General features: G+C 37.3%; 2 protein-coding genes and 1 long non-coding RNA gene across 4 annotated transcripts; 2 read left to right on the top strand and 1 right to left on the bottom strand.

Annotated features, from left to right (window-relative positions):
- Positions 1-382: 382 nt before the first annotated feature.
- On the top strand, positions 383-3,886 carry Tspo (Translocator protein). The gene is made up of 4 exons (XM_071788782.1): positions 383-527; positions 628-760; positions 2,300-2,512; positions 3,353-3,886. Exons 2-4 carry the CDS (start codon positions 656-658, stop codon positions 3,548-3,550), a joined length of 516 nt encoding a protein of 171 aa, XP_071644883.1. The 5' UTR covers positions 383-527; positions 628-655; the 3' UTR covers positions 3,551-3,886.
- Positions 2,059-12,442, bottom strand: Atg1 (serine/threonine-protein kinase unc-51-like protein Atg1). Of its 2 annotated transcripts, XM_071788773.1 has the most exons (14): positions 11,740-12,441; positions 10,793-10,885; positions 10,583-10,633; positions 10,420-10,489; positions 9,934-10,110; positions 9,176-9,410; positions 8,518-8,838; positions 8,228-8,293; positions 7,809-8,087; positions 6,636-6,889; positions 6,006-6,389; positions 5,313-5,440; positions 5,042-5,177; positions 2,059-4,649 (listed from the first exon to the last, which is right to left on the bottom strand). In XM_071788773.1, exons 1-14 carry the CDS (start codon positions 11,827-11,829, stop codon positions 4,576-4,578), a joined length of 2,358 nt encoding a protein of 785 aa, XP_071644874.1. In that variant the 5' UTR covers positions 11,830-12,441; the 3' UTR covers positions 2,059-4,575. The 2 variants fall into 2 exon arrangements, with proteins under 2 accessions (XP_071644874.1, XP_071644875.1); XM_071788774.1 differs by lacking the exon at positions 10,793-10,885 and having other exon boundaries at positions 11,740-12,442.
- LOC139819441 (uncharacterized) lies at positions 7,940-10,328 on the top strand. Its single transcript, XR_011733730.1, has 3 exons — positions 7,940-8,081; positions 8,495-8,833; positions 9,180-10,328. It is a non-coding gene; the product is annotated as an uncharacterized lncRNA (long non-coding RNA).
- Positions 12,443-12,621: the final 179 nt, after the last annotated feature.

Below are 12,621 nucleotides of genomic sequence, written 5' to 3' on the forward strand. Positions count from 1 at the left end.
AATATATACTTTACTGTATGCATAATTTATAACAATGGAATTATGTAAAACATACACAAATTGTGTATATATATTGCATATATTTATAACAATCTCTGTATGTAATACAATTTTTGTGATGCATTGTTTGGACACAGCCGCGCATTTTATTATAATTAATAATTAATATATCTTTTTTGACGAATTAAGGAACCGAGTAGTGTGTGCACATCTTAATGAATTGATTTAATTAAAAAATTCTCAATTTCCCATTTCCTTTTTCAATATAATTTTAGATATAATCTCAACTTTGTCTGAAAAAAAAAAATTCCAAAGATGCTATTTCTATCAAGGTGATAAAGATATGCGATCGATGAATCAATAAATGATATGTCAACTTCTAGGTCCACCAAGTTTAAAGTATATTGAGTGATCCAAACGGAAAGGAGGAGACGGTATAGTACAGAGTAAGACCGGTGAGATGGAGAACCGGCTACGTCACTGTCTGGAAAAGCAATAGTTTAGTCATTGCGATCTACGACGCTTAGGTAAGCCCATCCAGTTCGCTTATCGACGTTCGCCACGAGCGTACACGTCCGCCTGAACTTTGCACATCCTATTATATCCCGTACTGTCTGTGACATTCAGGTGAACAGGTGTGCATTCAGCAGCCGAGATGCCGGTGAGAATCAATTGGCCCATGCTGACGGCGACGGTCTTCCCTAACATTGGCGGCTTGGTCGGCGGCTATGTCACCAGGAATAATATGATTTGGTACGAGGTGAGGATCACACCGCAAATGCGTCGCATAGAGATCACCTCATTGTCGCGAGATGTTGCGCGATATAAGAAATGAAGAGACCGCTATCCCGATTGGGAGAATATTACGTCGTTATGCGCTTTTTCTGCGGAATCTAATTATAAACTCGCGAAAGCGTTTGCAGGCGAAGGTCGCCTGATATGCGCGAATCGCTCTTATATCGATTCGCGAAGTAATGTGGTGCTACCTTGCTTTTAGAATTAAAATCGGGACTTGTGCCTCGTGTACTCTGTAACGAGAATTGTTACTGCAATATTATTTATAATTACTTGCATTTATATTTCTTTATATAATCTGATATTTATAGTTATAATAGTTTGTAATTACAATCTTAATTTTATGGTCATATATAATAAATATATATTATGCATTATTTATATTTAGAAATGATATACTTATACTGCACGTATATTCATTTAATTTTTCGCACAATTGAATGTTATCTATAACCGTCATCATAAGCTTAGAGTTACGTAATATTTATCTCTTGATAGATTACAGTTCGTAACGTGCGATACATAAATGCAAACTCCAAAAAACGGATAAAATGTACTTGTCTGAAGAGCCAGTAATTCTAGCAAATAATCACAATCCCGCGAATCTGTAATTATATCTATCAATTCGATTATTTTCTTTAGGAATTCGTAGTCCTTATACAACCTCTCGTCCAAAAAAGGAATACATTATATCTTTTCTCGCGGATGACGTGTTCTTCTATTATCTCGATGTCTTTTCTTCTATATGATCTTCATAAATATGTACAGTCTTTCAAAAAAAGAACTACGAACTTTTGAGGCTTACATCCGCCTATAAATAAAAGATTTGTATTATAATAAACGTGTATCCTAAAGTTTACATTTATTATGAGATACAAATAAGGTGATAGAAATTCAGTCATATAGGATTCGTCTTATTGACAATTTAAATGCAACTTTGATTTGTTTAACGGATTGCGCGATGTAATAAATGAAGATAGAATGACTATGAATATCGATCGCCAATGACGAGTATTCAAACAATGATTCAAACAGAGATATGTGAATCACTACAAAAACTTAGTAATGATATACGACTGCAAATCTGTAATTAATTATGCTTATGTAATCGGTGATTGAGGGCAGTCTGTGATTATTACCGTCCGTGAGTATCATTTTAAAGGATACGTAAGAAAAAGATAGGTTGTTTCTTTAAATATTCAAGAGAAAAAGTCTCGTGCTGTTTCTCTCGGATATTTATCTCGCAAAGTAAGCGTCGATACGTTATCTCGGGATGCTTTTATTTCGCTTACACAAAATCTCTTTTCGTGTGAGAGAAAGAGAAAGAGGACTTAACTTAAAGAGCGGCCAAGCAGCACTTCTACCTACCGTCAATCGCGGAAATGCTCAAGTGTTTTACAATAAATTACACCTTACCGCGCTAGTGATATAACATGTAATATATCGCTTTTGTACGTATAGATGTGTCCGCCGCGCGCTTTAATCCGTTTCACCCTCGTTCCAGTCGTTGAAAAAATCGAAATGTATCCCGCCGAATTGGGTATTCGCACCCGTGTGGACCACCCTCTACTGTACAATGGGTTACTCGTCGTACCTCGTGTGGCGAGACGGAGGTGGCTTCGAGGGAGCGGCCGTACCGCTCAGCCTTTACGGCCTCAATCTCGCCCTCAACTGGTCGTGGTCGCCGCTATTCTTCGGGGCTCACAACATAAAATGGGTATTACATCGGATTTTACATGCACATACACACGCGCGCATTACGTTAATCGTAAATCTCTGGGACTGTTCGAGTGTTTTCCGTATAATTTTATCTTCATAATTATTTATTACTCAAATAATTATTGCTACTGGAAGATATCTATACTCAAGATAGATCTTTTTGAGATTCGCAACACTTAAGATTAATCCTAATTATTCGCGAATAAATATGACTAGTAAAAAAAAAAAGAAATAGAAAAACTAGAAATTAATTTTCTTTTCAGTTTCAATGATAATTACGAAGAAGAGAGCATGTATTTTTTCAAGCCGACTTAAATCTATATTTCTAAAAATAAAGATTACATATAATCAACAGAACATTATTATAAGAATATCTTTGTATACATAATCTTCATCTTTTAAAATATGACATAGTTTCTTTTTAATTAAGACGATCTAGAAAAAAAAACAAGCTATTATATCAATGCCCGAATCGCTCGAACGATCCCTGAATCTTACAGTGATTTTAGACCGAAGCGAGTTTAGGGATTACTTTGGATGCGATTAGATCCAACTTTTGTGAACTCACGTTCGGTTAGAATCGCGTTTTATTGATTTTATTAGAAAACCTAATAAAAAATAAGTTTTTTGTAATTATTTTCTAGTATACTTTCAAGATAAATTCCTAAAACAAGAACGGATCAAGCATGTGTGTTTCATATAAAATTCTGATATAGTTTTATAGATCATTTTTGCATTAATCAGAGTGTGGCGTCGTTAAGCGCTTTCGGAGCAATCCTACGTAATTCCGCTTCGGTCGAAAATGTTACTAAGACTATCGTTTTACATTCGTGCACAGGCTCTCTACGAAGTTGCGGCGTTGTGGGTCAGCACGGCAGCGGTCGGGGTCGTGTTCTACCACGTTAATCCCGCTGCCGGCTATCTCATCATCCCCTACGTCGTGTGGAACTCTTTCGCCGCGGCGTTCAATTACATGCTCTACCGGGATAACAAACAGCTTCCCGCCGTTGAAAAAGTCGAGGGAAAGAAGAATTAAGCTTATTTACATACAAAACGAATAGAGAAAGGGGAGAAATAGACACAAAAACACGGCGGTGCCAGGTGAATGTTCGCTTAGAAAGACAGCTTTTGTCAAAAGAGCATTCCTCACGAGACTAATGCTAATGGTGGGCTTAACGAGTACTTTGAGTATATAAAAATCGAGTATTCGTATTTATCTCTGTTAAAGATATTTTGTGAAAGTGATAAAAAGAATATCGCTGCAAAGTATTCCTATCAGAATCTATTACGTTTTTCTTACTTATATCAATACAGCATATTGAATGGAATACTTTGTAGCAAAATTCTTTTTTCTTTCTCAGTAAAAATTTATTGCATAAAAAAAGATGACGTGCGAAAATACTCGTTATTCAAAGTTATTGAAAAACTTGATATTCTTGCATTGACGTGACAAGCTTATCGCGATTGGCTGTTCTATTTAATCTTAAAAAATTGAGATAATTGAGTGCCCATTATTAACTATTTAACTTTCGTACAATCGCCATTATCATTATTGATCACTTCAGTCATTTGTTCGACGAACGTCGGGTTCGACGAGACGTGCCTTTGCATTGAACGCACAACGCCGTTAGTATACACATGTTTATTGATCGATATACGAAACAAAGATTAGTTAATCGACCACGTGTACGTACATTATACAATGTAATATCTTAATTATACCAAGCTTTAATAAATCATATAAAGTAACCTGGGGACAGGATGGATGGGGACAGATGGTGTGGACAGGAAACTTTCACTTTCTTCTGTCTATCCTATTCCGTGTGGAACTACGGAGCCTTCTTTTGAATTAATTAACCTTGATAAAATAATGTCAGCCGCGAATTCGGAGAACTCCCGCCTCCGTTTAGAGCTGTGGCATCAATCACGCCTTTTGTACAGAATAGGGCAGAATATATTACACAAGAGCGATATCGAGTATGATGGTACAGGCGGCTGCTCGGGCGGGATCTCTTTTAGGCGGCTGTTGCCGCCGCATTCAGCTGCCGTGTTTCACAAGCGCTACGTGGGTTCGGTTGCGTAGATGTAGCCTTGCTGTTGTAGCACGTAAAGCCGCTTCTCTACTGCCTCTTTGTCTGAAATTAAATGACAAACCGTGATCACTATGAACAATAGAATCGAGGAAAGATTATTTTGGTGAGATCTAATTTTATTTTAAATTATAAATAAGTGAAAAGAGATTTAATAAGTACTTGTTATTTATTACATAATGTGTAAAAAGGTACTGCAATTGGATAAATTATTAAATTGGTAAATAAAGATTAAGTTGATGCGCAAATGTGTTTTCATGTAAAAATAAGATCTCAAGTATAAGCTGAAAAAGAAATCACATAAATGATGAGAAATAGTAGAGATGATATTTTTACTATTATCAAACATATCTTTTCCAAATCTTTCAAAATTGTAAAAAAAATAGATTTTTTTACGATTTCGACGAAAATTCAATCAGCGTGGAGACAAAACATACATTTGATAAGTAGAGCTCGATCCTGGCTATGGCTGACATGCTGCGCTAACGAATGCAATAATATCTGCGCCGTGTGATATCGCTGGAAACATTCGCCGCCTTTTCCAAACAGCTCGTCCAATGCCGCTGATTGACACTGTAAAAGTATAATCACATCAAATACTTACAATCGTTTGTTAATTGTCAAAAACATAACGTATATTGAGGTATACTGTATAAAGAAATTAGAGGTAATAAGCGCAATTAAGAAAATATAAAATTATTTCGGTACCATGTGAATCGCATGATTGTACAGTATCTTGTCCGCTGTAGCTCCTGTTTGACGAAGAAGGCCCACGCTATTCAGTTGCTTGCATTCCATCAAACACAACTTAAATTTCTCGTTCATGGTACTGACAACTGCAATATTAAAAGAGAACAATTTTATTTAAATACAGTTTATATGTAACTCATACACCAACTTTAAATTTAATAAACAAATCACATACATTTTAAATGGTACTTATCGCAAAGAAATTTGTTCTTAGTGAGAATATAGAAACTTAATATATTTCGGAATTGTAGTTTCACAAACGGTGAAACGCAGAATACACTTTGTGAATTATACTTCGTGGGATAGAAATAACAAAATTTTGCGTCGCGTTCAATTTTATATTACTTTAAAACAAAATTGTAATATTTCTAGGATTTTTTTAGAATTTTAAATATTCTAGGATTTAGGATCTGTTTTAAAATCCAGGGTTCTAAATCCTAAAATTGAAAATTTGAAGTTTTTAAATTCAGAATTTTTAGAATTTGTGAATGTATGTGATCTGTTGTTAGATATCAGATAAAAATAAGGATAGAAACAAACTACAACGACAAATGGCGATAAGATTCCGGTCAAATGTTTAGCAAGCTTGAAAAATATGAATCTGTTAAACTCGCATAAATACTACGATAATCTACTACGGGAATCATTTACCTTCCTTCACGGTGGCTGTCGGTTGCAGCCTTCCGGCTTTGAGTTCCTGAGTGGCCAGATTCAGGCCGGAGCTGAGCCACTGAAGGGCTCGTACCAGAAGGATGACCTGCTCGGCGCGTTTCCTGGTGGCCGCATTACCAGCCTGTTCGATGCTGCCGAGAGGCGCCGGTTGCTCGATATTGCCGAGCGGGCCAGCCCTGGATCTGGCAACTTCGCATACACATTCGCACAATGCCACGACGAAATTCAACTTGGCCAGGATCTCGTTGTGCTCACGCTCCATTATCGTCTCCTCCGGTAGCTCCGGCGCGATAAACGTTAATGGACGATCATCGATTGTCGTCGGTGGTATATCCGGAAAGAGACTTTGGAAACTACCGGCTTCTACAGACGAAATAAATAATTGACAGAATTATTAAAAGATTTAGACAGTTTTTTTTTCTAACAAAATGTATTTATCTAATGTAATGTATTTACTAGGAACAAAATGTCAACTGAAGTGATGATTAGAAATTATCAGATTATGAATCGGTGGTTATTGAGTGGTACTGAGATATAATATTCTGCACATCTCAATACGTTGCTCCAGCCAACGAGATTTTTATAAAAATGGTTTTATAAAAGTATTACCAGATATTTCTGGAAGGGTGACGGCCCTAGTGCCGAAGGGTATGACAGGCGAATGCCTAAGAGTGTTGTTGTTATCTTGAAAAGCTCGCGAGGTGGGCGAGCCAAGTACCGCTAGCGGACCTGTGAGCAATGGCGAGGATGCGCTGTTATTACCCGTGGAACGGCGCAACGGTGAGGTTCCGCTCGGCGTGTGCGAGTGTCTAGCTACAGGGCTGACCTGCCAGGTGTTAGGCGGCGGCGGAGTCTCACTCAACCTAATTTTTGATAAATTTGATAAATTAGTTTTATTCGATTGCTTTATTTCACTTTTTTTTATTATTTCCACATAGGAATGTCCCAAGAACCTAGACCTTTAATAAAAAAAAAAAAAAAAAAAGTTTCAATAAATTATTCTTACAAATGAATAATTCGATACAATTTTTAAAACAAATAGCAATTCGAGATTAATAGACTGTTAATTGTTACACCATAGATCTGATTGATTTGTTCTATTGACAGTTGCAAAGCGAAAAACTTAGGTAAATTAAGATTTTTTAATAAAATTCTATTAAAATTATAATATATGATTATTTCGATTAATAAAATTACTTCTCTTTTTTCCTCTCTTTCGAAATCTTTAATTTTATTCTAATTTGAGAAAAGAATCAGTGTAAAAAGACCCCACATAACTTATATGAAAAAAATGTTTTCGGTCAATTTGCTTGGATTTGTGATATGTTGTATTTTTATATCCCAATGAAGAGTCTCAAATTTTATCAACTTTCTATGATTAGTCTCTTATAGGCATTTGAAAATATCCTACACAAGAACCGTTTGTATGTTTATATACACGAGCTTTGCCGGCAAAATATTCATGAACATTCACACACAGATGCAGGAAGAGGCACACAAGTGCAAACTCGTGTATACAAACGTACGAATAGTTCTTGTGTAGATTTTCAAATAGAGATTATAATTCAGAAACTAATCATAAAAAGTTTATGAAATTTGAGACTTTTCATCGGGGACACAAAAACTACAACATATTACAAATCCAAGGAAATTGACCGAAAACGTTCTTTTCACATAAATCGTGCAAAGTCCTTTATGATTTTAATTATTTAGAAACTCGCAAAGAGTAAGAAAAAATTGTCTTTGACTCGACTGTTCGAGGACATGCTTTACATGCCGTACCTTCTGCCGGGCGGAGTGCCGATGACAAACTGCACGCTAGGCGGACTGAGAGAACCGATGTCCGGTGGGTGACTTCTGTGGGAATCCACACTGCGTTTCATGCTGATCGGTTGTGAGCGGGGCACGACGCTACTGCCAGAACGGGCGGCATTCGTCAAGGGAGATTGGGGTTGCTGAGCCGCTGTATTTCGTTGACATGGAACGGGAATCGGCTCAGAAATCGGCAGGTAGCATGGTCTGGGTGGACTGATGGCTTCCCTGCTCGTCTGTCTGGTATACCTAGTGAATAATTATAGAAAAACAAAAATAAACACAATAATGTGAAATTAATTATAATTGGTCTAATATTTAAAAAGTTTGCAATTCTATTTAAGTTATATAAATTGATATATTTAAAAAAATAATAAAATGTCACGTACTCGCCCAATTTCGATAAGCACGGCCGGGGTGGACTGACAGCTTCTCTACTCACTTGTTTGGTATACCTGGAAAATAATCAGATAAATATTCAAGCATTCTAATAAAAATATTTTATATCTAAATAACAAAGGAAACATAAAGATATGAAAATATTTAAAGATTAGAAATTCAACTTTGTACAGGGTATTTTATCCAATTCCCCTTGATTAAATTATTATTAAAACTTTTTCATAACTTTTACTAATATATTCTTTCGTTTCTTTCAGATCATCACTTATTATGCACTTACTTGACTGGCGGATTATTGTCAGTATCGCTACTGATGTCGCTCGGCACAAGGACAAAGTCATCCTCGGGACTGGAGCAAGGAGTCTCCGTCGTTTCGGGCTCCGATCTGTTGACAATCGGCGTTCCTTCCTCGATCGGAATCGCCATTGTCCCCGGCGATGCCGGCAGTTCGGTAGGCACAGGGCTTGGACTCGGACTCTCTCGGACACCCGTGAGGAACGGGTGACCAAAGAACTGGTCGAAATCCATGCGGTCAGTCGCTTCGCGCCTCAACAGGCCCATTAAAAGATTCGTTAGCTCCGGTGATGTTCCAGGAGGTATACTAAAAAAGAACGAGACACATCCACATGATATTCTTTCTCTTTTATATTATTTTCTAATATAAATTTATTCTTAATATAAAATAAAAAATTAAGAATTTCGAGAAAAGCTAGATTAAAAAATTAAAGAAAAGAAAAAAGCCAGTACAAAATATACATAGTGGCGTAATAAAAAAATCCAGAAAAATATAAAGAATCCGCTATTTTATAAAGAAACATTTCTTAATTATATATATATTATATAAAATTTAGATCTTTTTCCTTCCAATTCTAATATAAATTCAATATACTAACATAAAAGAGAATAAAGCTTCTATTAAACATTACATATTTCTGTACCTAGGAACAAGATTAACAGTGTTCTCGTAGATCGACTTGAGTGCATGAGGATTATTTGCGGGATGCGGTGCCTTCCCGGTGAGACATTGGTATAATATCGTGCCAACCGACCACAGATCCGCCTTAGCGTCATATTGAAGAGACATAATGACTTCGGGCGCCATGTACATCGGCGATCCACACAAAGTCGCAGCCATTACGCCTTCCTGCAGGAACCTAGCAAAACCAAAATCCGCTGAAACAAAAAAAAACGCATTAATATTGTATAGATTCTTGTAACGGCTGATGCCGCACGGCCCGATCACGTGTAAGTAGCGTGTGCGAATTGTCGAACAGGTGGGAAATCGCCGAACCGCGGTATCCGAGACCGCGGCGAATATTCAATGTCGCTCTAACAACCGCCGAATAAATATATCGATCGCTCTGAGTCGCCCGGTTATTAACGGTTTTACTTATTGTATCGTATTGCATTATATATTATAAAATTGAACGTGGAGTGTATCCTAGAAATGTTCGTAATCCGAAGGGCATGAACAATATGAACAATTATAAATTGATAAGTGCCCGACGTTTGAGGTACGCGCGACCGGTGTGCGCATCGCGCTCGACGCTGTATTCCTATCCAGAATAAATTATTGTTACCAGCATTTTTGCATTTGTACGTTCAATGGTACAACAAATATCATTTATTAATAGAAAAGTTAATATCAAACTAAAAAAAAGAGTCAAACCTAGTAAAGATACGGAAATGCTCTTACCTATTTTTAATGTTATTTCATGTGGCTGTGGACAGGTTTTACCACAGTTGTGATTCAACAGGATATTCTGCGGCTTGAGATCCCTGTGGACTATCCCTTTGGCGTGCAGTACCTTCATCGCGCGAACCAACTGCTTGAGGAACAGCCTGATGGTATCCTCAGAAAGAGTACCTTTCGCTATCAGAAAGATACAAATTATTATTTATACATAAAACCTATTCGTCCTATAACACATTAAAGTTTGATATTTGAAGCTTTCGCGGTTGAAGCCGCATGAATTTTTTATTTAATCAGAGAAAAGTAACCTGATACGGTATCAGGTTGCTTTTCCTCGACTGAAATACTCCCAAAATGTTGGAATCAAATAAAAAATTCACGCGGCTCCAACCCAGAAGCCAATGCATTAAAGTTTCATTAATTGTCTTTTTTCACTTGATTTAGTTATCATGCGCAATTTTTGTTGTTGCAAAAGTTGCGTGTGCTCACCATTTAAATAATCTCCCAAATCTCCACCGTTGCAATATTCCATAACCAGGAAGACATTATGATTAGACTCCTGCATCAAGAAAATATTAATTATAATATTTTTCATATTATATACTCTCGAGTATATATTATGACAGAGATTTTATAAATGTGACAGTCTCACCTTACAATCGTATAGCGCGACAACATTCTCATGATGTAGTTTAGTCAATGCCTGTAAAACAAAGCACAATTTTCCTATAATATATAATAAAAATATGCAATATTTATAGCAAAAACATATTTTTTAATATTTGTTAATAACATTTCTTTTCTTTCCTCTCCTTTTTATTTATGAAATTTCTAAAATCTGTCACGAGCACAAAGGGCGCACCTTTAAAATTTTGATCTCCTTTTTCAGCAAGTCTTGCGATTTTGCCAAAGTCTTCTTTGTGATACTCTTGATAGCCACTACTAAATTTGGTTTCTGCAAAATACAAAGCAGCTAGATATAATTATTGACTCGGTATTAATATAGTAAAAACTAAATTCCATAATAAAGCAAAGTAATTTGAATTAATTTAAAAACAGATTAATTCAAATTAAATTAAAAAAATGTCAAAGTGCAGATTTCTCTCGAAGCTAAAAATTCGTTTAATAGACATCATGTTATCTTACGAAAGACGAGACAACATTTCACAAAGAAATCTCAAACAAGCGAGTTCTTTTTTTTATATTAAAAATCTCAGAATCTCATAATGGGAGCTTTCCAGTAAGCGACACAAATCGACAAGTGTTGTTTTGTCTTTGGGAGCTTTCCAGCAAGCGACACAAGTCCACACAAGTCGTTTTATCTTTATCACTCATTGCCATAAAAGAAAGATACAATGACATCTGTCGACTTGTGTCACCTGCTGGAAAGCTCTCTATAAACATTAGATTCATATTAGAAGTAACCGAGTTCTATTAAAAAACAAACTCCTTATTTATTCTAGTGAGTATTACGCTACGATATCTATCTTGATAAAGTTTGACAAAGAAGTTTCAGAAACCTGTAAGATCCTACTGGAACAATGGAATCTTCACAAAGAAATAGATTTAACATATATTAAAGGAAAACGCACATATATACATATATGTACGTTTTTCTATCGAAATACATATAGATATATATATGTATACATATATAGATATATCTATATATATACTTATATATATATATATATATATATCTTCCCTACATATCTATATGTACATCAGGCAACTTGTAATTTTGACCAATCAATCCTCGTTCGCGAGACAGGCACGCGAGGCGTGGATCAGGAACGGGATGGTGCTCACTTTGCGATGCCTGCCCCTGAAGACCACGGCGAAGGCGCCGGTGCCGATCAGGTCCTTGGGATTGTACTCGTAGTCGCCGAGGATCTCCATCTCTCTGGTCCGACGGGCGGTCTCTACCGACGTGCTGGGCTCCGCGGTTTACCAACAACACGAGGACGCATCGCCCGCGATCGGGGATCGATGATGATAACGTCGGCCCCCCGCCGCCGTCGTCGTCTGCTCCAAAATGACACGACGTTGTCAAATGTCACGCAGTCACAGCTGCCCGTCCCCTCCGCCCCGAAGCGGATCTACATCTCGTCCATCATTGTCCTCAATCGTGGCGTCGCGTCGAATTACCGCTGTCCGCAGTCCGCCCCGCCGACCGTTAAGAAACAACACGACACGTCCGTGGCGAGGAGCGGAAGGGGCGACGGGCACGTCCGAAAACACAGGAACACCCCGCGGAGAGGGGACACCTACTCCCCGCCGATGTGTTAACGCGTCGCACGCACCGCCGCTCCACCTCGGCGTTGACGCAATCGGTCCGACGGCCGGGGGACGGGACGTCGGACATCGTCGCGAACAGTCGCGAATGGCGCGACGATCGCCCGCGCGCATCAAGTCGCTGAAGAATGGAATCCCTCAAGCAAGATATCCTTGCATCTTGGACATTCTTCAGATAATTTTTTAGATAACTCTTCAGATAATACTTCAGATAATTTTTCAGATGATTTTTCACCCGTCGTATATGTTTCAGACTGAACTCTGAAGAAATTTAAATTTATATTAATTTTACCATCATTTATATATTTTTCAGATTATATAATAATATCTGTATGAGCTCTCTATTGAATTAAATTTACTTTTTTATTAATAAACCGCATAGATACCAAACCAACT

The sequence above is a fragment of the Temnothorax longispinosus genome, chromosome 9, assembly GCF_030848805.1.
Source record: "Temnothorax longispinosus isolate EJ_2023e chromosome 9, Tlon_JGU_v1, whole genome shotgun sequence".
In the NCBI taxonomy this organism is placed as follows: domain Eukaryota; kingdom Metazoa; phylum Arthropoda; class Insecta; order Hymenoptera; family Formicidae; genus Temnothorax; species Temnothorax longispinosus.